The sequence below is a fragment of the Equus caballus genome, chromosome 19, assembly GCF_041296265.1.
Source record: "Equus caballus isolate H_3958 breed thoroughbred chromosome 19, TB-T2T, whole genome shotgun sequence".
NCBI classification, from domain to species: domain Eukaryota; kingdom Metazoa; phylum Chordata; class Mammalia; order Perissodactyla; family Equidae; genus Equus; species Equus caballus.
Window position 1 is genome coordinate 6,422,060 of NC_091702.1, and position 23,600 is coordinate 6,445,659.

Sequence of the window (23,600 nt, forward strand, 5' to 3'; positions counted from 1 at the left end):
AGAAATCCCTAGAAGTCAAGAGCAAATTGAAATAAATAAACCTAGCCATCTACTGATTTGTGTCATGACCACAAAGACAGAAACTATTCCATGTGACTTTAAAATACTCATTTGACTGTACATCCTTAGTAAGACATACCCGAAGAACAGGAAGAACATACAAAAGAAAGAACAACTTAAAGGGTATTCACAATCGTGTTATTGACTCTATGGTTAGGGTTGTTCTTCTGAGACTTAAGATTGATGGGATCAAGTGAAACAGCTCCTGAATTTTAACGAGAAGCAGTCTGATCAACTCATTATACGTTGTATTTTAAAAAACGCTTTCCAGCTTTATGCACTAAAATGTCTGGAAACAATGACACACCCATCACTAGTGAAAGCTTCTAGTGTCTAGATTGTGGACTCCAAGCACCATTTCTCATTAACTGCAACCAGGGCTCCTGGGAGAAATGGCTGCTTCCAGGTCTGGGACAAGCAATGTAGCAGGTGAGCCTGAAAATCTTGTCGTATCCAAAGATAGGAAGCCATCAAAGATAACTCGAGTCTTGTCAAAAGGACCCAGGAGCTGACCTGACTAGGCTCCCATTAGTCAAAGATGGAGCAATCTGAGCATCAAAACTAATAACAGTGACTTGAAAGACACCAAAATATTTGTACAGTCATGCATCACTTAACGACGGGATACGTTCTGAGAAATCCATCCTTAGCCAGTGTTGCCCTTGTGTGAACATCACTGAGTGTACTTACACTAACTTAGATGGGATAGCCTCCTTCACACCTAGGCTCTATGGTACTAATCTTTCAGGACCACCAACATATACATGGTCTGTCGTTGACCTAAACGTCATTATACCGGGCGTGACTGCATTCACGAATTCACTAGGATAGATTAAAAAAAAGGCAAACAGAAAACATCCCTTTGGTGGCTCAGGATGCTAGAGAACCAACACAATCTTTGGAAAATGGGTTAATGAAAAGAGAGATTCAAGCATTTATCCTGATTTCTGTAAGAACACTACCTTAGGGTATTCAAACAGTTGACGAGAGAAAGTCTCCTTATAGAAATGGGCCAGGTAATGAATGAAGAAGGATCCATGGAGTGAGGGCATAACCATTTTGCACCCCCTAATAAAACAACAGATCTAGGAATGGTCATTGGTGGCTACAAAGGTCTCAAAGAGAGATGGCCAGACATGGTGCCTCCTGATGAAAGTCTACAAATTTGATGTCTGAATCTAGCTGAGTCAATTTTAACAAAATGCCTGAGGAGCAGAAAAACAGATTCAAAGACTCCGTGGGGACACAGCTAGCTAACTCTGGACTGTGGGAAACTAGAGCAGTGCCACCCAACATGCCTTCACAGACCAGCATCAGCGTGATTCGGGAGCTTGTTAGAAATGCACATTCTCAGGCCTTAGGTTATTGTTAATTTTTTAAGGTATGGCGGTGCTTTGGTGGTTCTATTTTACAAAGTCCTTTCTTTTAGTGATGTGTATTTAAAGATTTGTGCATGAAATGATATCCTATTTGAGATTTGTCTCTACTAATTTTGGGGTGGGAAGTGGGAAAAGAGGTGGGGTTATAACAGAAACAAGATGAGCCATGACTTCATAATGATGGAGGCCGGGTGCTGGGTACATGGCAATTCTTTCTACTCCTCTGTTTTTAATACTCAGCCTTTCCATAATAAGATGGATTTTAAAAGAGTCTAACTCAGACAAACAATGTAGCAAATATAACAAAATGTTAATTATTAAATGGGTTGATGGATGTATTAGGGTAGTTATTACCCTTTTCTACTTCTCCATGTGCTTGAAAAGGTTTCTACTTAAAACTAAAAAGACTTTCACTGGGAAAAACTGAAGTAGGTGCTCACGCTTCAAAACATGGGAGTCACTGTAGAAAACACTGACGTCTTTGCTGTAACAATTATTGATGAAAGTGTATGTGCAGACACCATATTAGACAAATTCAGATGTGATTACCTTGTTGTTAACACCAGTGTTAATCAGCAGGAAGTGAGGTCCAGGGAGCTGTCGCCCAGAGTCACAGGCTGTGCCTGCGGTCAGTCCCAAGCCAATCTCTACCTATCCTGTGATCTTCCTGGTACTGGAAAATTTACATTTCAGAATCACATCATTTTTCCGGTTTATTGTTGATCATTCCTATGACTTGGGGATGCTTTCTGTGTTCTAGGATATCAAGTGATAACATTCTGTGCTGTGTGTTTGTTACTTGATTTTTGACTTTAAAATGTGTCATTGGATTATAACATACATTCAGAGAATTGCGTGAATATGAAGTATGCAGCTGCACGAGTGTCACTTATGTCTTGTGGACAGGTTTCTGGAACCCCTCTCCCTGGCCCGATGGGTGAATCTAGCCCACAAACTGCATAGGCGTTAAGTCAGTTCAATGACACCCACGCTGTGCTGCGCAGTAGCCGTGCAGGCCGTCTTCAGCCTGTGTCACACGACCTTGCGTCCATGACTGAAGACGCCAGTTGGACCTCTGCAGAGCAGGAAGAGGTGAAGGGCAGCTCGCTCTCACCCACCCCCGCTGCATTGCTTAGAGATTGTGGGAATAGTTAACGACCCTGGTCCTCGTCTCCCTCCACACGTAGATAACATCAGCTTCTCTGAACTTGTTTGATGTATGACTGAAGATGCTTTTTATGTCACCCAGATGCACCGTATCCTTTGTGACATAGATGAAATCTAGTGGCAAGTTTTTTCCCTCTTCTCCTCTTCCCTGCACGTACACTGTTGGTAAAAGAGACAGAAGCTGGCCTTCACCTCACACCCTCGGAGCAGTCCCATCAGAGCACCCTGTGGAACTGGTTCTCGGGGTCCCACTCCTCACCCCGAGTATTGAATGAACTCCGTCACCAATATCACCTGCAGCTTTCTCTCAGTTGACACAATGCAACCTGTGTACCACCTCCCAGGACAGGATGTAGAATATTTCCCATGCCTCCACCCCTTGTGCCCCTCCCTTGTCACAACCCTCCTCCTGGGAAATGGCTATGCTGAGGTCTACCACCAGAGATAGAAGTAGGATCCTAGTGGGTGGTCTTTTCTGTCCTGCTCTTTCACTCATCATGATGTCTGGGAGAGTCACACTGTTGCTGCAGGTGGCAGGAGCTTATTGCTTTTTGTTGCTGTGTAGTATTCCATCGTGTGAATATACTCAAGTTACTTATCTATCCTATTTGATGGAAAGTTGAGTTGTTTCCAGTTCTCCACTATTGTGAGTAGACTGGCGATGAACATTCCCATAAGAGTCATCTGGCAGATGTGTGCAGCCACGTGTCATGGAATAAACCCTGGGTGGAATTGCTCAGTCAGAGGAAACCAACCATATGTTTACCTTTGGGAGGTCATGGGCAAAGCACTTCCAACAAGGTCCTCACAACTATGACTCCCACCAGCAGCAAATGAGAGTCCCAGCTGCTTCATCTTCCCAGTGACACAGTTGTCACTGTCCTTGCCATTCTGCTATCAGCATTTAGGAACCTCCTCCAAACTGTCCTGTGTTCCTCTGCAGAGTCAGTGTGCCCTCCTGTGGCTCGCACAGCATCTTCTCCATCTCTGCCACAGCTCTTGCCATCTCTGGTGGAGCTTTGCTTCCTCTGTGTCTCCCCTCATTAGAATCTAACTCCCCAGGGGCAAGGGCGGTGCTCTCTTCTTCTTGATATCCCAGGAGCTTACACAGGGCCAGGGACACAGTCGTGGCTCAATCAGAGTTTGATTCAATGAGTAAATGAATGAGTGGATGAATGAATGAATCAGTCAATTAATCAATGTTCTGAAGAAATTAAAACCTACTTACCTGGCAGGACATGGTGCACATTTTATATAAACAACTAAGCTCTTTGGGCCACGCGAACCTCTCTCCAGAGCTGTACACACAGGAAGAATTTTTGGCCTGAAATTCAGAGAGCGCTCAGGGATGGGGAGAAGCTTTCATCTCCAAGGCCTCATTTGCACTGGGCCTGCAGCACAGAGGAGCAGGACTCGGTGCCAGGATGGGGCTGCCCAGGCTGTGCTGAGCTTGGATAGTGTGGATCCGCTTTGCAAAGCCCACCTCTTCCCCTCGAGCGACCGGATCCCCAGGATCCCAGGAAACAGCATGTGCACGCCCTTCCGTTTCTCAGTCGCTGCCGAGACCAGCAGGCTCCTCCGTGTTCGGGCTTGGTGGGCTACAAAGGCTACGCCCGCCCTGGCCCCACCTCTGAGTTCAGGGATTCCCAGCCGTGACCTCGGGGTCCAGATGCACGTGCCCAGAGGGGAATGATCATGGAGATGCAGTTTTGGTCTCCTCTAATAGACAGGTCTGCCTGTCTATTATGTATAATTTATTATATTTTTATATATATAATATACAAATTATATATAAAATATAATTTACAAATTATATTCATATAATTTATATAATATATATAATTTATAATATATAGTGAAATATAATAATTTATATATAATATAAAGGCTGCCATTTGTATAATGGGAGATTGAGAGTGCCCTGCTGTGTTACAATAACCTGAGTGCCTGTGGAGACAATTCTAACCACCAACAATTCAAAGGCAAAGCCCATCGTTCAGGAAAACATTTGGTTTTCATTGAACTTCTGCATTGTGATTACCCCAGTGGACTGATATCTGCGACTTTTGTTATGAGCTGTTTAGGAGCATTTTGACATGTAGGGGGTGCTGCCGAATGGAAAACAAATGTTCAAAGAGATGAGCACTGAGAAAAGCAGAGTTCTGAGAGAGAGACCATGGGAACTGGCATGAACGTCATTCTAGTCTCACCAGGGTTTCTTCAAGTCACACCAGCCTGGAGGTGAGAAGAGGCAGAATTCTTACTGCATTTATCTAAGGGTTTACTGCATTGTCTCTACTGGCTCCTGAGGGCACAAGACTCAGCCCTTTACTTCCAGGTGGCCCCTAGGACTGTCACATGTACAACTTGAGCAAACATCCTTGGCCTCCGTTGTGCCCCACTTCCCCTGGCCCTGCCCTCAGCCCCATCTCCCTGAAGCAGTGAACAAGGAAACGGCAGAAGTGCCCGATGCCCAGGGCTGAGCTCTGGCAGCATGCCCTGGGACAGGTGACCACAACCAGCCTGCCTGCTTTCCCAATGTCCCCTGGGAGTTTTAGTGAAGACAGCAGCTGTCAATTCAGCCTGAAATGTCTATCACAGTGGCATACTCTCATGCTTACTTCCCCTGTTCCCCCAAGGAAAGACGGTCCTGTGTGGCTGTCCTCATTTCTCCAGGCTGCTGGACCATTTCTGCCAGGCAAATTCCCAGCTTTGTGTTACAGGAGGAGAGGATGGGATGGGGACGGCAGGAGAGAGGCCAGCGAGAGAGGCGAAGCTTCCTCCCGAAGTCCATTGACGCGATTTGTGTCCCAAAAAGAAGGTCTGGACTTCCTGTGGGTCTGCTTGTGGCTTTTGAACCATGCTTCTTGAACGTCACCCCAGCTGTGGCCTGAGTAGGCCCCATTCCAGTCCCCTCTTCTCCTAGGACTCAGACGTGAACAAATGTAAACGCGAGGCAGCCTCAGTCCTCAGAACAGCCCGTCCTCTTGGGTGACCCAGGCCCCCCGAGCAGACCTGCAGCCTGAAGGGCTGTCTCTTCTCCAGGATGAGTTCCATGCAGGAGGCTGCCCGCCTGTCTGCCCACCCAGGTCACTGCCCCCAGGGAGCAAGGCTGGGGGTTAAGCTGCTACGGGAGTAAATGGCCAAGAAGGGCTTCCTCCAGCAGCTCTTCCCATCCCCTCAGGCTGGGTCCTGCAGCAAGGGGCAGCGGACACACCCCAGGAAGGCCGGAGTCACTGTCCCCAGTGACAAATGTAAGCAATCAAAGCTCACCCCCTAGTCAATTATTCAGATAAATCTGAACAACATCAGATGGCCCATAAAGGTCTGTTTGTTTCATTTTACCCCAATTAGACTAGATTTATGGCACTTGGATTCATAGGTGCACACATCCATCAGTGTCGGGGAACATCTACATGTGGCTGACCAGGAGTGAAATTGTGGTGTTTGAAAGATGTTTCCAAGTCAGTGATGTCCTACTTTCCAGAAATAGTTAATGACAGGAAACAGTGCTAATTAGTGGTAATGAGGGCAAAACGCAAGACTTCAATTACATAACATCCTATAAATTCTGTATGCGTTTCTATCATCTTCCTGTTTCTCACTCTGTCTCTCACTCTCTAGCTACATAACTAATAAATGTAAAAATGATAGAAAACACACCAAAATATTCTCACTGGTTATTTTCGGTTGCTGGAATTGTTGGTGACTTTTCTTTGCTTATTAAAGTTTTTTGCAGTTTCAAATTTTTCTTCACTTTTATATAGTTAGCCTTTGTTGTGTAACAAACTACTCTAAAACTTAGTTACTCAAAACAAAAAACAAGAAATATTATTTCTGACAAGTCTGTGGGTCCGTGGGGCTGGTCCCTGGATCCAGGCCTGCTTGTTGGGTCTCTGCGGTCAGCTGAAATGGAGCTTTAAGTTTAATATATTTCATCTTCAATGATTTAAGCAGTATTTTTAATCACTTTAATGGTATTTTAAAAATCACTATTGTGTTCGGATCCCCTCTAAAACTGATTCAGGATATATTCTTATCACATTCTCACAAAACATTCGGTAGTGGCCTAGATTTATTACTATTTTGTAACAATTCTAGTCACATTGGAATCCTGCAAAAGATGTTTCAATAAGCTAATATTTAGAAATATTTAAGACTGTCCCTCTGTTAGGAGAAAATGTCGTCAATCACGGCAATATTCTCATTTGAAAACAAGATAAGCAGAGAAATGCATTTTACAAATAGTATAGATAATTTGTCTTTCTTGAAAGCCAGGAATGTAAAATTATAATAATTTCTGATTTTGATATATATAAAACATTGAAAATTAAAATAATGTTTATTAATACATCTCATCTTTATCTTTCAATATATTTTCAGCTACTTCCATGTCATAGGAAATTTAGCATTAACAATTCTTGCAGCGGATGTAGGATTGAACACTTTTCCCTTTCGCCCAGGAATTCTGTAGTCTCCAGGCGTGTCCTGTGTCCCCAGCTCCCTCCCGGGAAGGCCCAACATCTTGCACATCCTTTCACGAGGGCACCTGTGTGTCTGAATCTGTGCACGATTCCTCCCACAAACCTCACAAGCCTGTGACACAGCACAGCGGGCTGTGATCGCCCCATGAGCCCCATAAAGGACGATCCTGTGCACAATATGCCTCAGGAACACACGCCCTGAGGGAGTAGAGAACAAGCCCCAGGAACAGTCCAGACCATGCAGCTCTGTGCGCATGACCGAAGGAGAGTGTCAGAGGAGGCACACAGGCCCCTGCTGGGCCGGAAACGGGCAGGGAGCATCCTCTTCCCGAGGGAGAGGCACGTCGATACTGGGGACAGGAAGCTCTTGTCACACTGGGGCCGGGCCGGGAACCTGTGTCCATGGGTGGCACACCCAGCGCCACACCCTGGTCTCTGGGGCCCCGGTCAGAACAAGGCGGTGGTGGGCACCCTGTGCCCCCGGCCGGGGAGCAAGCTGGCTACCGCTAAGCAGGGACTCCTAAGCCGAGGCACAGCAGCTCAGTGGTCACACTGTTCAGTCCCTTAATTTCTGAAGTTCAAATGGAATGGGCACCGTATCACAGGCCTTGATGAGAGTGGATTATGATAACAAGAAGTACAGGTCAAAGTGCAACACGCGGTGCGCATCCTCTGTGCTGCTAATGAATGAGGAGAATTTAAAAGAAAAGAAAATACCCTTCACAAAAGGGCACAAAATCAAAATAAATAAAATCCTTACATAAACATCTAAACAAGTAAAGACAAATCTGTATCAGAAAACTACCAAATGCTGTGGAAAGCTAGCAATGAAAACCTACCTAATAGGAGACGTATTTCACTTCCATGATCAGTAGACTCAGTATAATGAAGATGTCAGCTCTTCCCGACTGGACCTATAGAGTCAACACAACCCCAGTCAATGTCCCAGTCAGACACTTTGTAGATATCTACAAACCGTTTCTGCACCTGGAATATCCTGCACAACACTGAAGAGCAAAGTTGAGTAAGCCGCACTTCCCCGTTCCAGGATTTAGAAAGGTACAGGGAGTGTGATGCTGGGGTAAGAATGTGCCAGGAGATAAATGGAAAAGAATACAGACTCCACAGATAGACTCACAAACATGGGCAACTGATCTTTGTCAAAAGATCAGAGGCAATTTGATGGAGAAAAGTTAGTCTTTTAAACAAATGGTGATGGCACAATCGGGTGGCCATATGGAAAAAACTTAACAAAGATGCCAACTTTTCACATGACACAAATATTCACAAAAATTGCTCATGGATGTAAACATAAACTGCGAAACTATCAAAATTCTAGAACTAGCAAAGGAGAAGATATGACCTGAGTTTTCATAATGACCTTTTATCTTCAACATTGAAAGAACGAGTCTTCAATGAAAAATCCAGTTAAGGTGGACTTTGTTAGAATTAACATTTTCTACTCTGTGACAATCACTATTAAGAGAAGAAAAAGACCAACCCTAGACTGTGCGAAATCTTTGGAAGAAGCCTATCTAAGAAAGGGCTTGTATTAAAATGTACAAAGCATCATAAATTCAACAATAAGAAAACAAACATTCCAATGAAAAATGGTTAAAGATCTGAACAGACACCTCGCTCATGAAGGTGTAAGCATACAATAAGCATGCAAGAAGATGCTCAAAATCACTTATCATTAGAGAGAAGCAAGTTGAAACAAAGTGAGACGCCTCGACACACAAATAGACGAGATCAATTCATGGCTGGGGGGTAGGACAGCACAGACTCTCTGTCGTCACTGCTGCCCATGCCGAGTGGTGCAGCCACTGTGGAAGACACTTGGGCACTTTCTTACAGAGCTAAACATCATCTTAACACGTGATCCCTCAACCATCTTCCTAGGTATTTACACAATGTTTTCAAATAGAACGTCAACAAAAAAGCCAGCACACGTATATAGACTGCACCTCATTTATACAGGCAGGGAACTTGAATGAACAAAGATATCCTTCCATAAATGAAAGGACACCCAAATGAGGTACATCCATGCAATGTAATGCTATCAGGTGCCAACACTGAAAGAGCTATCAAGATGAAAACACATGGAGGAATCTCAAATTCACCTTTCTAACAGAAAGAAGCATCTGTGAAGGCCAGGTAGAGTACGCTCTCATTGATATGGCATTCTGCAAACACAAAGCTATCAATTTGATCCACAGATCAGCTTCCCAGAGCTGTGCAGGGCTGGGGTCGGGGGAGAGGGATGAAGAGGTCAGGAAATCCGTGGGATGCTTTAATGGCGGATACTTGCCTCTCTGCCTTTGACAAAATCCCCAGATTTTTACAGTGGAAAGAGCAAATCTTGACTTACACAAATTAGTAAAATAATTTAGGTGGGTGGATCCTTGGATGGAATGCAGATGAGACTAGAGAGTCTAACCGTATTGAGAATGGAAGAAACAAACTCACTGCAAGTGGTGGGGGAAGTGGTGCTGAGCTACGGACCTTTGGAAATGACTGGAATCTGTACAACTACAGGAAAAGACACCGAGCAAGCAGAGAGCCCTGCTTGATAAAGTTCTTTCTCAACAGTTACTGGTTAATAACTGTGAGGCCCCTATGCATCTAGACCGGGATTGGAGAAAGGACTGAGTGGTCGTCAGACGGCAGGAGCCAGGGTTCCACTACTGCAGGGGCAGGTTTCGGGGAGGGCAGGGCGCGGGCTGGAGGGCTCCATGTGGCCATTCGCTCGACTGGGAAGCCGTGCTCTGAACTGACGTTGACCTTAATCTAAACATGGCTGTTTCTATATAGACACATATACAGCAGACAGTGTACACACGGTAAGGTCAGCACACCAGCCTAACTTAAGCATCCTGCCACCGAGAGGGCCAAGAAGCAAGGACACCCCGGAGCAACCAGCACACTGAGCTCACAGATGCACGTTTTTAATGCCAAGGTCTCATACAAGGAGCCAGTGCTCCTTGAGGAAAAGGCTGATTCCAGGCTGAGGCTGAGAAGGCGCAAGACAATGCTGCAGAATCCTGTAGAAAAGTAAGGAGGCGTTATATCCCCAACTAAAATACACAGGCGCCATAGTTTTCCATCACATTTATGTCGTAAGAATATTTAAGCATTAAAACCTACCCGGCGGTGTAGTGGCTGAGTCAAATGCTTCATTTCGGCTGCCCAGAATTCACAGGTTCAAATCCTAGGCGCAGACTTATGCCCTGTCCATCAAGCCATGCTGTGGTAGGTGTCCCACAGACAAAAGAGAGGAAGATTGCCACACATGTGAGGGACGCTGGAGGCAGAAAGAGGCAGCGGAGCTCCGTCGGGACAAGGAGCGGTCTCATGCCCGCCAGCGTGGCTCTGAGAGTTTGAGAAAGAGGCCCCTTCAGAATCAGTGGGGGCATCAGTTGGACATTTGTTTAGTTAAGAAAATGGTCTGTTCAGCTCAAACACTTCAAAATCAGAGCGATGTGCATGGAGCAAAGGTAGTTGGTGTTGGTTTCTGGCCCGTGTGCGCTCACGCCCCCATCCATTCGCTGAGTGACTGAGCTTCTCCACGTGAGCCGCAGCGGCTCCTGGGCCCTTTGCACTTCAGGTTCCCATACAATGCACAGGTTAGCATGGGATCTCTGTGCCTCCTTCCAGCTCCGTCTGCCTCATTGCTACATTCACATAAGGACACATTCCACTAGGGAACTATTGTTGCTGTCGTTAGGACACGAAAAACGCATCCTGGGCCCTCCTGAGAGGTGCTGCCGGGCCTCACATGCCTCCTGGATGCAGGTTTCAGTGTGGTTGGCATGCCCTCTGTAGGCCATGGTCACACCAAGCCCGTGCTCAGCAGCTTTTCTCACATCCCGGTCCCAGGCCACAGGGCGAGGAAGGGGCAGCAGGCCAGCAGGCACTGGGGCCTGAACCACTCAGCAGGTCAGCACTCCCGTTTGAATCCACGCTTGGGGTGGACACCAGCTAACAAGCACCCTAGGCTCCCCTGGGCTCCTGAGGTGTTTCGGGTGCCCCTTCCCTGCCCCCTTGCTCCATACCCCATGCCCTGGGAGCCCTTCCACCCAGGACATCAGGAGGCTTAGCCCCTCCAGCCTGGCTATGGTAACCCCAAAGCCTCGTGGTCGTGCCCTCGTGGCAGGGAGCCTCTCTTTTTTCTGGAAATGAACTCCAGTCGTGCTGGCTGAGGGCTCCAGCCCTGTTTGTTTGAGGTTCCATCCGTCGCCCAGGCTGCATGCCTGCTGTTCTCTGAGACGGGGCCCCGTTTTCCTTAACGTGCCCTGTTGTTCACCACAAGCTCTCTGGGCCTCCAACTCCTGCCCGCTCCAGGCTGTGTACTGTCTGCTCCCACCCCTCACACCCCTGTTACTGGGCTCTACCTTCTGCTGGGAAGCCCACCAGTTGGCTTTGACTGGTCTGTGGACACTCAGCACTGCCCTGGCCTCTGTTCACCTCTGTTTCCATCACGGTGGACACCCAGCTCTGTGTGACAACCTCACATCCTTCCAGCCATCCTCAGCTCCCAGGAGTCCTGGTCCAGCTCCTTCTTTCACACCTCCTACCATCCAGGATGCTTTTAAACAGCCTCTGAGTACCACAGACAAGCTGCCACTCCCCCAGGCCATCTGCTCTGATGCTAGCCTAGGTCCCTGCATCTCGGCTGCTTCCAGGAGGAGGTGCCTCCTGGGCAAGGCCCTGAGTGACCACCTTAGTGTAGTCATGCTCAGAAACTCAAAACCAGGTCCTGCTTCCTGTGAGCTCGTGAAGATTTTGGAGACATGGTCGGAGAGCAGACGCTGACTTCCTAAATCTGCTCCCAGGCCATTCCAAAATGTCTGCTCCTGAGAGAAGGCCCGACTACCCAGCAGTTGTCCCCTGCAATGGGGTGGGATGGCACTCATGGCACGAGAACTGCGGGGAGCAGGGACGTCTCCCATGGTCTGTTTCACTCTCTTGGCAAAAAGACCACAGACCAGTGAAGAGTTCTGATGATGAAACTTTGCCCAGTTCTGACTCCCACTCTCTGTGGTCAGGAGCAGCCTTGGGGGGATGCTTGTTAAGAAACAGCTAGTGAGACTACACGGCAGAACTTTGTGTCACTGAAGAACGTCGTAAAGTCTCCCACCAGGACCATTTAACTGTGTGACGCTATTCTTCTCTGGCACAAAATGTGCCCCCAATCCAACAAGATTCCAGTTGCTCCTTCGTTTCTGGGCCTGATCGTGGGTGGGATAGAAGGAAATTCATGACTTCAGCCTCTAATCTGGTAGGACAATCAGGCACACACTGAGCTCTCTCTGTCTCTCACGGCCAAGGGAGGGGGACCAACTCAGAACTGACCTGGGCCCTGGTCACATCGAGGACAACAGGTTCCCTGCGTCAAGATGGAGTCCCTGGCTAAGCCATCTGTCTGAGGGGGCGGAGATGCGTTGGGCAGGCATTCTAGGTGCGGGCAAGAAGAGCGGAGGTGAGGGAGCAAGAGAGCCCAGGCATGTTTGAGGAGGACAGGCCAGATGGTGTGGGTGACAACGGCCAATTACTCCTCCTTTCTGTGCTTCCTCTACGTTATTAAAAACCTGGGATATTACCCACAACACTCCAAATTATTCTGAGGGCAAAATGAGTGGATACGCACAAAGACTCTTAACCTAGACCTCTTGCCTTCCCCGGCCCTGCTCAGCCCTGGGTCCTGGCGCTTCTCTTGCTCTTGGAGGTAAAGGATGGTCTGCCGTGTAGCCAGTCACGTTCTTGGATGGCTGTGCCCTGTCAGGGAGGCCGTGGGCAACCAGGATGTGTGCTCCGTCCCTGCCGCAGCCTGAAGGCCATGCTGGCAGAGGCCAGGCCCCCTGTGTGTCTGAGGGCCACTGGCAGCCTCCATCCAGAGGGGAGAGCTCTGAACCGCTAAACAAGTCATCTGGGTCTTGCTGTGACTGGGTGTTTCCGTGGGAGCACGTTCACAATACTCGGCGGTGACCCCTGAGCTGCTGATCACCGGGTGGGGACTCTGGGTGAACTCAGTGCAGTGGCTCTTGTCCACCCATACTGCCAGCCCTTCAGGATTTAAACAGGCAAGGCCGTGTCCATGGATGCCCAGAGATCATAGTTGGGTGGCATTCTCCTGGAGGACATCCCTACACCTGCCCCTCTCAGCCTCAGCTTTCAAAGCCCCCAACAGAAATGGCTCACACAGCCCAGGAGGTAACCACAGCACAAGACTGTGGATGAGAGCACAGCCATCCCAGGGGCAAAGGTCTATGGGCTCCGGCCCAGCCGGAACGTAGGACAAGTCAGGAATAACATGACTCAGGGTGTGACGGACGGATCTCCTAGACCAAGGACGTCAGCACCACACAGACCCGGAAGTCACCTTGGTCAGCAAGGGACCGAGTGGGGGTTTTGTCTGGCCAGGTACATGGACCCTTATCCCGCCTGTCAGAACCCATCCTGGTCCATCAGGCCAGCCAGGGAGGAGTGGCTGTGAGGCACCTGAGGGAGGGTGGGGCCTTGAGGGGACTTCTGACTTGACAAGAGTGAAGAAGGAAGTGCAGGGGCTGGGGTCCTGGGTCACAGGGAGCAGGAGGGTGTCGGGAACGGGGCCCAGCTGGAGCCTGGACGGCTGCACCACAAGTGTTCCCCTGGAGAGGAGACGAGCAGGGAGAGGACTTCGGAGCCGGGGACAAGTTCCCAGCAGGATTCCAGGCCAGGGAAAGGGTGAGCATGGAGCCCCAGGGGGACACTGAGGAGGGGAGGTCCTGCCTGCCCAAAGTCCCTGCACAAATGACCTTCCCCTGGCCTTGTCCTCTCCACACGCACGGTTTGATCTCCTTACGTGTTTTCCCCACTTAGAGCTGATGCGTTTCCAGAGGCTGAACTAGAAAACTACAAGTTCCCAACATGGGGTCCAGAGACACGTCCACAAGAGACGCAGGAAATGTTTCCTCTCCCTCCAGAGTGTGGATGGGCAGCCCCACCCCTGGGGCACAGATTGGGCCTGGCAAGTGGTGGCTTTAGGGCCCCCCACATTTCCGTGGTGGATGCTCGGCCTGAGAAAACACCTCGTCCTCCCATCTCAGGGGTCTGAGGGGCTGTCTCTGCTCCTGGCCCAGCTTCACGATGCTGACACGGACCTGTCCTCTGAGGAGGGGCACTTGGGGGTCTCCTTCAGCAGCCAGGGAGGGGCTGCACCTTCCCCCCTCTCCCACACACAATAATCGGATGACTGCAAAATGTCTTACTCCAGTGAGGAATCTGAGAGTCTGGACAGCGTTTAAATTAGCAAAGAATGTGAAAGAACCACCACTCCCAGGCTCTAAGAGAAACAGGACTTTAATACAACAGTCTGCAAATCTGGCATGAACTATTTACAAGCAGTGATTCTCACCCCTACAGAGATGGAAATTGGCCTCAGGAAGGGGTGGCAGGCGGTGGGGCCCTTGCACCCTGAGTGCCCCAGCTGGCTTCCCAGTGCTAAGGAAGAGGACATACGACCACGGGACACTCACTCCCTCCTCAGCTTCATGATGGCCGTGCTCTCTGGGCCTGGAGAGATTTGCTGGCCAACTACGAAGGGGGCTCCAGAAGGAAGGACAGGATGTAGCTACAGGACAGAGTGGCACCTGTGAGCCTCCCACAATCCACAGCCCAGGTGTCCCTCCCAGCATCTGCCCAGCAGCTGGAGTCCAGGTGCCCTAGCCATAGCCATGGGACAAGTCAGGGCTGACAAGGGAGCCATGGACTCAGGCTCTCCGGACTGGCCAGAAGGGAGAGTCCACCTGTTCCTGCCCATCTCCTGGCTGGCCTCACCTCTCATCCTCACTGAGCTGCTCCATGTCCCAGAACCAGGACCTGAATAGCTCCTGGGGCTCTAGGTTGTAATTCTCTGCAGCCTCCTGGAGCTGAACAATCTCAATCATCACGCTGTGTTCCTGGGACCAGAGAAAGGAGACGATGCCGACAGAGCCTGCTGGGGATGCTGCAGGGTCTTCAGGGGGTGAGGAGTGGGGCAGGGGACTTGTCCTGGGTCCTTGCTCACATGGGACCCTCCTTCCCTCCAATTCCATGCAGGTCCTACCTGTTCTCAGAGATGGGTATAAGCCCCTCCTGCACAAAGTTTCGCTTGATGCCCACCGCAGCCCCCACCCCCCTACTGGATGGGTCTCCTGATTCTCTGTCATCCAACACTCTCAATAAATGTAAGACACAGGGGGTGGAGCCCATGAGAGTTCTGCCCAGGGGTGTCTCTGGTTTCAACACCCCTCTCCTCCCTGACATGGAAGGCCACAGCTGCTCACCTTTTTCTTTTTCTCGTGGTTGATCTCATTGCCCTGGAAGGCAGACAGCAAAAGTCCATCAGAACGAGCCCCCTAGCTATGACAAGCCCCCGGGTGCACCCCTTCTCATGGTGCCCTGCTCCAGGTCCAGGAGGGGGCTGGGCATGACAGAAAACAGGACTTGGACCCAGGCCAGGCTCTGGGCTCCAGAGAAGGGGGGATATGTGGGCCGACACTCAAGGACCCTGTAGCCCAAGCCTCTCTGATGACAGACAGGGAGGCTGAGTCCTCAGGCAGGAAGGGACAGCTCCAGCAATGTGCTGCCTGACTTGGAGGCCGACTTCTCTCTCGCCTCCAACAAAACCCATGCGGCTCTGCAGGCGGGCAGCTCTGCTGCTTCGCCAGCCTGGGGACCCGGGACCGGCTCCACATGGAACCTTCGTTCCCTCATGCCTAAGAGGGGCACACTGTCCCAGCCCACAGGGGAGCCTGGGAGGCTGTCATGACAGGAAGTTACCACATTCTGACCACTCAGGTCTTGGTGCTGTGACTGTGTCTTCCCAAGTCCCAAGCTGGTCACCCCCTTCTGGCACCCAGGCTCACTCACATTTACGTAATCCTCCATGGCAGTGTCCAGCATGATCAGGTCAGTTAGCATGCTGCCCAGGAAGGGGACGATGCCCTGTGCCATTGGGATTAGATGGGATGAGGCCCTGGTCTCAGGTGTCCCCATGACCCTCCCCTGAAAACTCCTCATGCTCAGCCTCCTGGCCCAGCCCGGGGTCCCCACACGGAGCAGCCTCAAATCCTTTATAGCCGGACCTCAATCCCCACCCCTCACCCTCCAAGAACACCAGACTCCTCCTGGTCACCTCCCAGGGCCTGCTTTTGGCTGGTCACAGGGCCTTTAATCCTTGGCCCCTCCACTCTCCCGACCCACCCTGCTGCAGCTCCCCAGGCCCTCCTCCTGGTCACTTCTAAGGGCGGGTGTCAGGCTCTGCGGCAACAGGAGGAGGGCTGCAGGAGGAAGGCCCCCTCTCTGGATTGGAGCCCCCAGCTGGGAGGGCAGAGTCCCCTCCTCTGACCTTGGAGCCCCTCCCCACAGGCGCACTCACCTTCTGCTGCTGCCTCTTCCGGCCTCTCTGCAGGGTCCTCAGCAGGGTGGCAAACTTGGAGGGCTGCTTCTGCCAGGACTGAGGACAGGGTCAAGGAGGCCATCCTCCCCTCACCCCACTTCTCCTCAGCCCCTCTGACCTCAGCCCTGGACGTCTGAACCAAGTCAGCTGGTACCCATGCTACTCCATCCTCCAGAACACTCTGATTCTAGAACAATCCTAGCTCCAACACTCTCGCTGTGTGACCTTGGGCCGAACGCCTGTCCTCCTTGAGTCAGCCTCCTCGTCTGGAAAGTGTGACAACTCCCCCTACCTCGCAGGGGCTCCTGAGGACTCAGCGTCAGTCTACATGGTTCTGGCTCTCACCCCAACCAGCGTGAAAGGGTGGGGCGGGGCTGAGAGGACACTTCGGTTTCTCTTTCATGTGAAGCCTATGAGGTCCACTCAGGAAAGATCCACTGAGCACCACCAGTTTCCTGGACACTTCCCATAAGCCACCTGGGCACCAGTTACTGCTGACTAGGACCCAGGTGAGTGTTCCTGACAGGGACAGACTAGCAGGGACCGTGGTAGGGCCAGTGGGGAGTCACACATGCACAAACATCTGTCATGCTCCAGTCATTCAGACTCAAGGCTGGGCAGCCCATTTGTCCACCTGGCCTGGGGGAATGCCTGGCAGTGCCCATCCCGAGGGCAGGCAGGGAGCCCTCCTCGTGGAGAAGTGGTGAAGACAGAAGGAGCAGTGGGGGCCTGGCTTCCTAAAGACACACTGAGCTGGTTCAGGGAAGAAACATACGCCCGTCCAACCCATCCATGCAACAGCCTGGAAGAATCTAAGTGCTGACAGCGTGGACCAAAATGGAAGGCAGCCCCTGCTCAACCGGCCAGCTCGGCATCCCCTCCGGGATCAGCCCAGACACCCCCACTTCCTGCCATGACCGGGGCTTCCCACCCCACAAACACCTCCCCCACCTGCCCATGGACCAAACATACCCCATCTTCCTGTTCATCCAGGGAAGACTGGAATTGTACACAGAAACTCCAAGTGAGAAATGACCGTCCACATCCTGCCCCGTCCCCCTTCCCCACACCCCGCCTCTCCCTCCACATGCCAGCCTCCACTCTACCTTGATGAGCATCTCCCAGCTAAGGGAGTTGTCCTCATCACAGAGCTTTTTAAATTTTCGGCAGCTCTTCCTGAGGGGGGAAAGGAGGAAGGAGAAACTCAGGAACAATGGGGCAGGGGGCATAAGTGCAAGTCCCTTCTCTATGAGAATCTGGAAAATCCAAACTGCCCGAATGAGGATTTTCGTGGGGGTCCTCTGAGCACTGACGTCACCATGGGACTGCAGAGGGGGCTCTCACGTTGGTCACCTGGGGCTGCCACTGCCTTTTCTATGCAGCAGCTGTATTTTGACCAGTTTGGTTTCCGACTGGGCACAGAGTTCTGTTGCTGTATGGCAAACACTTGAAAATCTCCACTTTGGTTCAACCTACTATGTGACAGCCAGGGAACCTGATTCCTGAAGCAGAACTGGGGGCCTAAGTTGCCAGTGAGGATCAGGGACACTGCACACCCAGCCAGGCCCTGTGCCCAGGGCTTACTGCCACCCAGGAAGATCCAGCCGATGAGAGGGCAATGGCAGACACGTGGGAGCTCCCTCCTCCCCCTGGTCCTCCTGCGGAGAGGCCTCCCCACCTGGACACTTTCCCCCAGGTCTTCTTCAGTCTGTGTATGGGCACGCTCTGCAGAGCCGAGAGGACTGCGTGCAGGGAGGAGATGTTCCTCAAGGCTCGGCACTCCTGAGGAGGGAGAGGAGGAGCTGGGAGGGGGAGCAGGAGCCCTGTCTGCTCTGGCTTCAGTCCCCCTCCCTTCCACTCTTCCCTCCTGAGTGGGACAGATGACCAGGGTGCCAGGGTGGGCACAGGTGGACCAAAGAGTAACACTTCCGGGAGGAGGAATTTCGCTCAAAGTAGGAAGGAGCCAGGGAGGAAGTGAGCATCCCACCACTGGGACATGCGAGTCAAGGTCAGTGTGCCCTTGACAGGAAGGACCTAGCGACTGTGCAGGGGCTTAGAGTGCAGCCTTCAGTCCTGAGAGCTGATCAAGGAGAAGGGGCAGTTCCACGGCTCTGGAGAGGGTCTGCCCCCGCATACCCTGGCCACCTCGATCCACCGCTCCAGAACCTTGGCCCTGCCCCGGGCCGTCACGTTTGGGTCCCCAAGGCAGGACGTCATGACACACTTTACTACTCTGTTGAACTGCACCACTGTGGCCCAGACGGTGGGTGCCACGTTCTCATGTCCGGGCCGGTTTCTTTTGCCCCAGGTGGAGCCCAGACACTCAGAGGGCTCGACGTTCTTGAACACTTCCTGGGGAGGAGGGGGAGTGTCACTAAGCCCTGCCACGGCCCAGCTGAGTGTCCAAGCAGGAGTCACCAGTCTAAGGAGGGGCTCAGGAAGCTGAGGATGTGTTCTCAGCGTGGTGGGAGCCCCTCGCTTTCATTGTTCTTCCACTGAGAGCACCCAGCACAGGAGGACCTGGGACTCCAGACTGGTGGGGAAAGGACAGGAGCATTTACACACAGCCCACCCCCACAAACTGCAAGCTCCAGAGGGCTGCTCCAATTGGCTCCTCCCAAGGGGGCATCTCCCTGCATCCTGAGCATCCTTGGTCCCAGGCCCCATTCCGCTGCACATTCCCCTGTGCCAGCTACACCCACGGGCTTTGTCAGGTTGTCTCCCTTTTAGTGAAGTACACGACTGGTGCATCACAAATGCTGAGGCTGCTGAGCATCCCGAGCAGATGGCTGGGCCGCCTGAGTTCCTGGCTGCACACAGTGAGTTCTCCTCCCCGACCTCTCGGGCCAGGCCCCACCAGGCTTCCTCTGTGTTCTACTTCACTCCATGTGCTCAGCCCCTCTGTCCAGCAGGGCCTCTTGGTCCCCATCTCTACAGTGTGAGGGTGGAACACGAAGGCTGGGGAGTTGCCCAGATCCCATGGTTGGGAAGTGGTGGAGCTGGGATTGGGACCCAGGTCACAGGAGCCGCCACAGGGAAAAGCAGGTCTGGGCCAGCTGATGGCATAGGGGTGGCCTGCCCCACCCCGCCCTGAGAGCCCGGGTGCTCACCGCGTCAATGGCCGTCAGCTGTTCTGCCACGTCCCTTGGGGAGAAGGCCATGAGGCTAGGCTTCCCATCGGGCTGCTTCTTCCCGGTCACTCGACAGGGGTGGGAAGCCTCTGGAACCGGAGCTGATTCTGCGGCTGTTACTGGAGCCTGAGGTGGAAATCCCAGCAGACCCCTTGGTCCCGTTGAGTCCAGTTCAGGACCTGGCACTTGGGCTGGGGCTGCTGATGGCACTCGCTCGGGGTCTGGAGCAGCTGAGGGCGCTGCTGCCGGTTCCAGCGCTAGAAGTGATGGCAGAAATAGAACTGGAGTTCCGTCCAGCTCCAGATGTGGCCCCTTTTCTGCCTCTGCACCTGGCAGAAGTGCTGGAGCTGGGGCAGGAGCTGGAGAAAGAGAAAGGGTCAGCTACATAAGTTGCTTTCCATGTGCCTTTCCCCAAACAGGAAAGATCCCACTGTCTTTAAATGAATCCCCAGTCGTGACCCACCCACTGGGGTAGTCTTCCAAGCCTACGGTCTCCCTTACCCTCTGTCTCCAACTCAGTGGCCTGGAAAAGGTCCACCTGGATGAGAAGAGGGGTGGCCTGGTGCTTCAGGACTGAGCCAGGCAAGAGGTCCTGGAGATACGCCAACGTCAGGTTGATCCTGGAGTGGCGCAGCATCTGCCACATATCCTGGGAGTTCTCCTGAGGCCGGGGGCCCCAGATGGGAGAGAGGGCACTGGGGAGAGGCATGTGTGAAGAGAGTCACAGGCCTGGCCTGCTGTTCCACACTGTGTTCCCACAGCACCTTCTCTGTGCCTGAGCCCCAGAGGGTGGACCAGCCACTCCAATCCCTGGGTGGCTGTCCTTGCACTGGAAGGCCTGGTCATCAGCCAATCTAACAGAGAGCCTGTGTGAGTCTGGTCTTCCACCTGACACTCTTTTCCCAAAGGGCCTGGACATAGCCTGCCCCATCCTCAACGCTCGAGCATCAGGACTGAGGTTGGAGGCAGATTTGTGACCAGGCTGCTCACCACCTACTGTTCTGGGCCCCAGTGGCGGTGCTTAGGAGAGGTGCATGTGCAGAGGGCAGGGAGAGGGAGAGGGAACTGTGGAAGCGAGGAGTCTCTCAGTGGCCGACTCAGCCCAGCCTCTCCTCTGCTTCCCATGGCGGGACTGGCACCCCATGAACAGGTCTCTTTGATTCATTTCCTCCTGTAGGGAAGACCGCAGACCTCAGGCCTCCCACAGAAACCCCAAGAGGTGTGAGATCCAGGGTCTGCCAGTCCATCCATAGCCACAGTCCCCATGGTCTCCTAGCCCCTTCTGTGGACACAGGAGGCCCTCCCTCTGGACCCAACACCACTCATGGTCTTAGTTGGTCCTTGAAGTCTGTCATCGTGGTCTGACTATGAGAGGATGCATCCATATCTAGAGGAGGCCAAGAGGGTGTGACATCTAACGTCCTCTGGGCATCAATACTCATGATGCCCAGAAGTGAGCTTCTAGCTCTCAGGCTAGAATTGAGCCCCAGGGATAGTGTCTGCTTCCTTCATTGGACATCCTTAGTGTGTAGGAAAGGGTATGAATGTAGTAGGAGCTTAACATATAGTATTGAATGAATGAACCCCATCCAGAGCCTTCCCAGAATTCTGAGTGGGCCTGCGCCTCCTCTGCTGCCCACAGAGACCACTGCTCTGGCCGCACCGAAGACAAGGACCAGGATCAGCTAGATGGACTCGCTAAATTGTCTTGCCAATAGGAAAACAGTTTGCTTTCATGTACTTTTCCACACTCAGGAAGGCCACAGGCCAGCGAGGGGAGAGGCAGGGAGTCTCCTCACTGGGGACGGAAGCTGTAAGCGTGAGGACACGCAGCATGAGCAGCAGCCCCTTCTGTGGAGTCCGGCACCAGGCAAGCGTCTGCCGTGCTTTCTCCCGTGATTTCCTTCAGTGACCCTGTGAGGTTCATCCTCTTACCACCCCACTATTTGGATGAGCAAGGTGACGCTCAGAGAGTTGTGGGGACGTTCCCAAGGCACACGTTTATTAGGTGGGAGACTCCCGCTGTGCTGTGGAGGGGTGGGCACTCACCTCTGGAGCAGCTGGTCCAGGACCTGTGGGGTCGGGTAGAAGGCCTGGTACACACACGGGAAGGTGGTGACGGAGATGGATATGCCGTGGAAAGATGGTTGCAGGCAGCCTACCACCTTCTGCACTGCGCCTGCCTTGAGGGCCAGCATCGTGCGGGCCTCAGCCACGGACAGGGTGGGTTCCTTGGCATACCACGTGGAGAAGGAGGGACACAGAGTCAGTGGAGTCACCATGAACCACCAGGGGCATCAGGGTCTGGAGCTCAGACCAGAACCTCCCAGCACCTCAGGAAGTTGTGCAAGAGGGACGAGAGCCCGCCTTGAAAATGGTTTTGGACTTAAAAGTACAATTTGATTTTTAGGGGAATGACAAACACTCAGTACCTTCAAGGCATTCTGTGACCTGAGGAACAATTGTACCTCTGTGCATTAAGAGCCTGAGGTAAGAGCACTATCCCAGGGAGTCACCAATGAACATCCCCACCACAGACAGGAGCAAAGAGATGATTAGTGACCTTCCGCCAATCTGCGGTTCTATGTCATGGCAGACCTGGAAAACTTAGAGTCTATTCGGACACGCTTAAAATGTGCCCTGCAGTGTTGGCTCAAATGGCAACAGAATTGGGTCATGTCAAGGTCCAACAGCATCGAAAGGCTGAATCACTGTGCAAAATGTCCTCCTCTGTGGAATATGATGAAGTCACTTAAGGCCTCGGCTCCTGACCTGAGCGGCCTACAATGAGTTGCCGTGTTCTGTGCAATGACAAGTAGCAGAGAAATGTATAGGATCCTGTAATCCCACCGCCATCCTCTTTATGTGTAAATCAGCCCAGCAAGTGTGATGATTCGTGAGGCTTGGAGCAGGTCTGCATGGACAGTGGCCTGAGTGCTACACAGCATCACAGCCGGGTAGTTACATCAGTCAAAACAGGAGCAAAATGCTCAGGTCCTCATGGCCTCGTGAAAAGTGATAAGAACATTAAACATTTCCTCTATGATTCCAAGAAACGTGAAGAGTGTCTTTCCACCCTACCCCACAGCTGGCTCGGGAGGAGAGGAGGCCCAGACTCCTTCAGGAGCAAGGCCGTAGGACACTCCGTTGGGAAAGCCCTGTGAGGGCCCCAGGGGTGTGCTCAGATTCAGACCTGGGTTCCAGGCCCACGCTGAACATCTTGGGGGGGTGGGGGTAAAGACCTTCTGCTCCTGCTCTCACCTCAGACCGGCACAGGATGCTGCTGGCGGCCTGCTGCTCCTGCCCCTTGACTAGGGAGGGAGAGAAGTCGAACCCAACACATAACTCTTCAAACATCTCCTGAGTGGAGTTCTGGAAAGACAATGCCCGGCAGACGGGCCAGGAGGCATTAGGAGCCTGCTGGACATCGCCATAGGGGGACACCCCCATGAGAATTTCTGTTCCCTAGTTCAGGCACACAGGGACATCTGCACAGACATCTGACCAGGGAGGGAACTAGATGAAACTTCTAAGGCTCGGGATTAACACAAGGGCAGAGGAGCTTGATCCCCAGCACCCACCTGCTCAGGTTGCCAGCCTGGGGTATGAATATCACAGACTCACCAGTTTTACAGCACGTAACAAACTGCTCTGATTCGAAGTGTTTTGTGAGATGACACGGTGCAGAGAAATGTATAGAATCCTGTAATCCACGCCCATGCTCTTTGTGTGTAATCAGCCTAGCAAGTGTGATGATTTGTGAGGCTTGGAGCAGGTCTGCAAGGACAGTGGCGCTGAGTGCTACAGCTTCCCAGCCGGGAAGTTACATCAATCAAAACAGGAGCAAAATGCTAAGGTCCTCATGGCCTCGTGAGAAGTGACAACAACAGTAAACCTTTCCTCTACGATTCCAAGAAACATGTGGAGAGTGTCTTTCCACCCGAGCCCTCAGCTGGCT

The 23,600-nt window shown here is 52.0% G+C and overlaps 1 protein-coding gene and 1 non-coding gene across 2 annotated transcripts in view; one reads left to right on the top strand and one right to left on the bottom strand.

Moving 5' to 3' along the window:
• The window catches only part of LOC138919054 (ral-GDS-related protein-like), a 52,685-nt gene that overhangs the window by 22,423 nt on the left and 6,662 nt on the right, over positions 1–23,600 (bottom strand). Inside the window, exons 3-14 of the mRNA XM_070243048.1 lie at positions 22,904–23,014; positions 21,692–21,873; positions 20,144–20,337; positions 19,622–20,001; positions 18,648–18,863; positions 18,190–18,293; positions 17,618–17,687; positions 17,484–17,510; positions 16,491–16,568; positions 15,983–16,057; positions 15,397–15,429; positions 14,909–15,030 (exon numbers count right to left, since the gene is read on the bottom strand). Coding sequence (XP_070099149.1) covers positions 14,909–15,030; positions 15,397–15,429; positions 15,983–16,057; positions 16,491–16,568; positions 17,484–17,510; positions 17,618–17,687; positions 18,190–18,293; positions 18,648–18,863; positions 19,622–20,001; positions 20,144–20,337; positions 21,692–21,873; positions 22,904–23,014 — 1,592 coding nt within the window. The remainder of the gene's footprint in view (positions 1–14,908; positions 15,031–15,396; positions 15,430–15,982; positions 16,058–16,490; positions 16,569–17,483; positions 17,511–17,617; positions 17,688–18,189; positions 18,294–18,647; positions 18,864–19,621; positions 20,002–20,143; positions 20,338–21,691; positions 21,874–22,903; positions 23,015–23,600) is intronic.
• MIR8923-5 (microRNA mir-8923-5) lies at positions 19,817–19,941 on the top strand. Its single transcript, NR_128221.2, is given in 1 exon segment — positions 19,817–19,941. It is a non-coding gene; the product is annotated as a microRNA mir-8923-5 (primary transcript).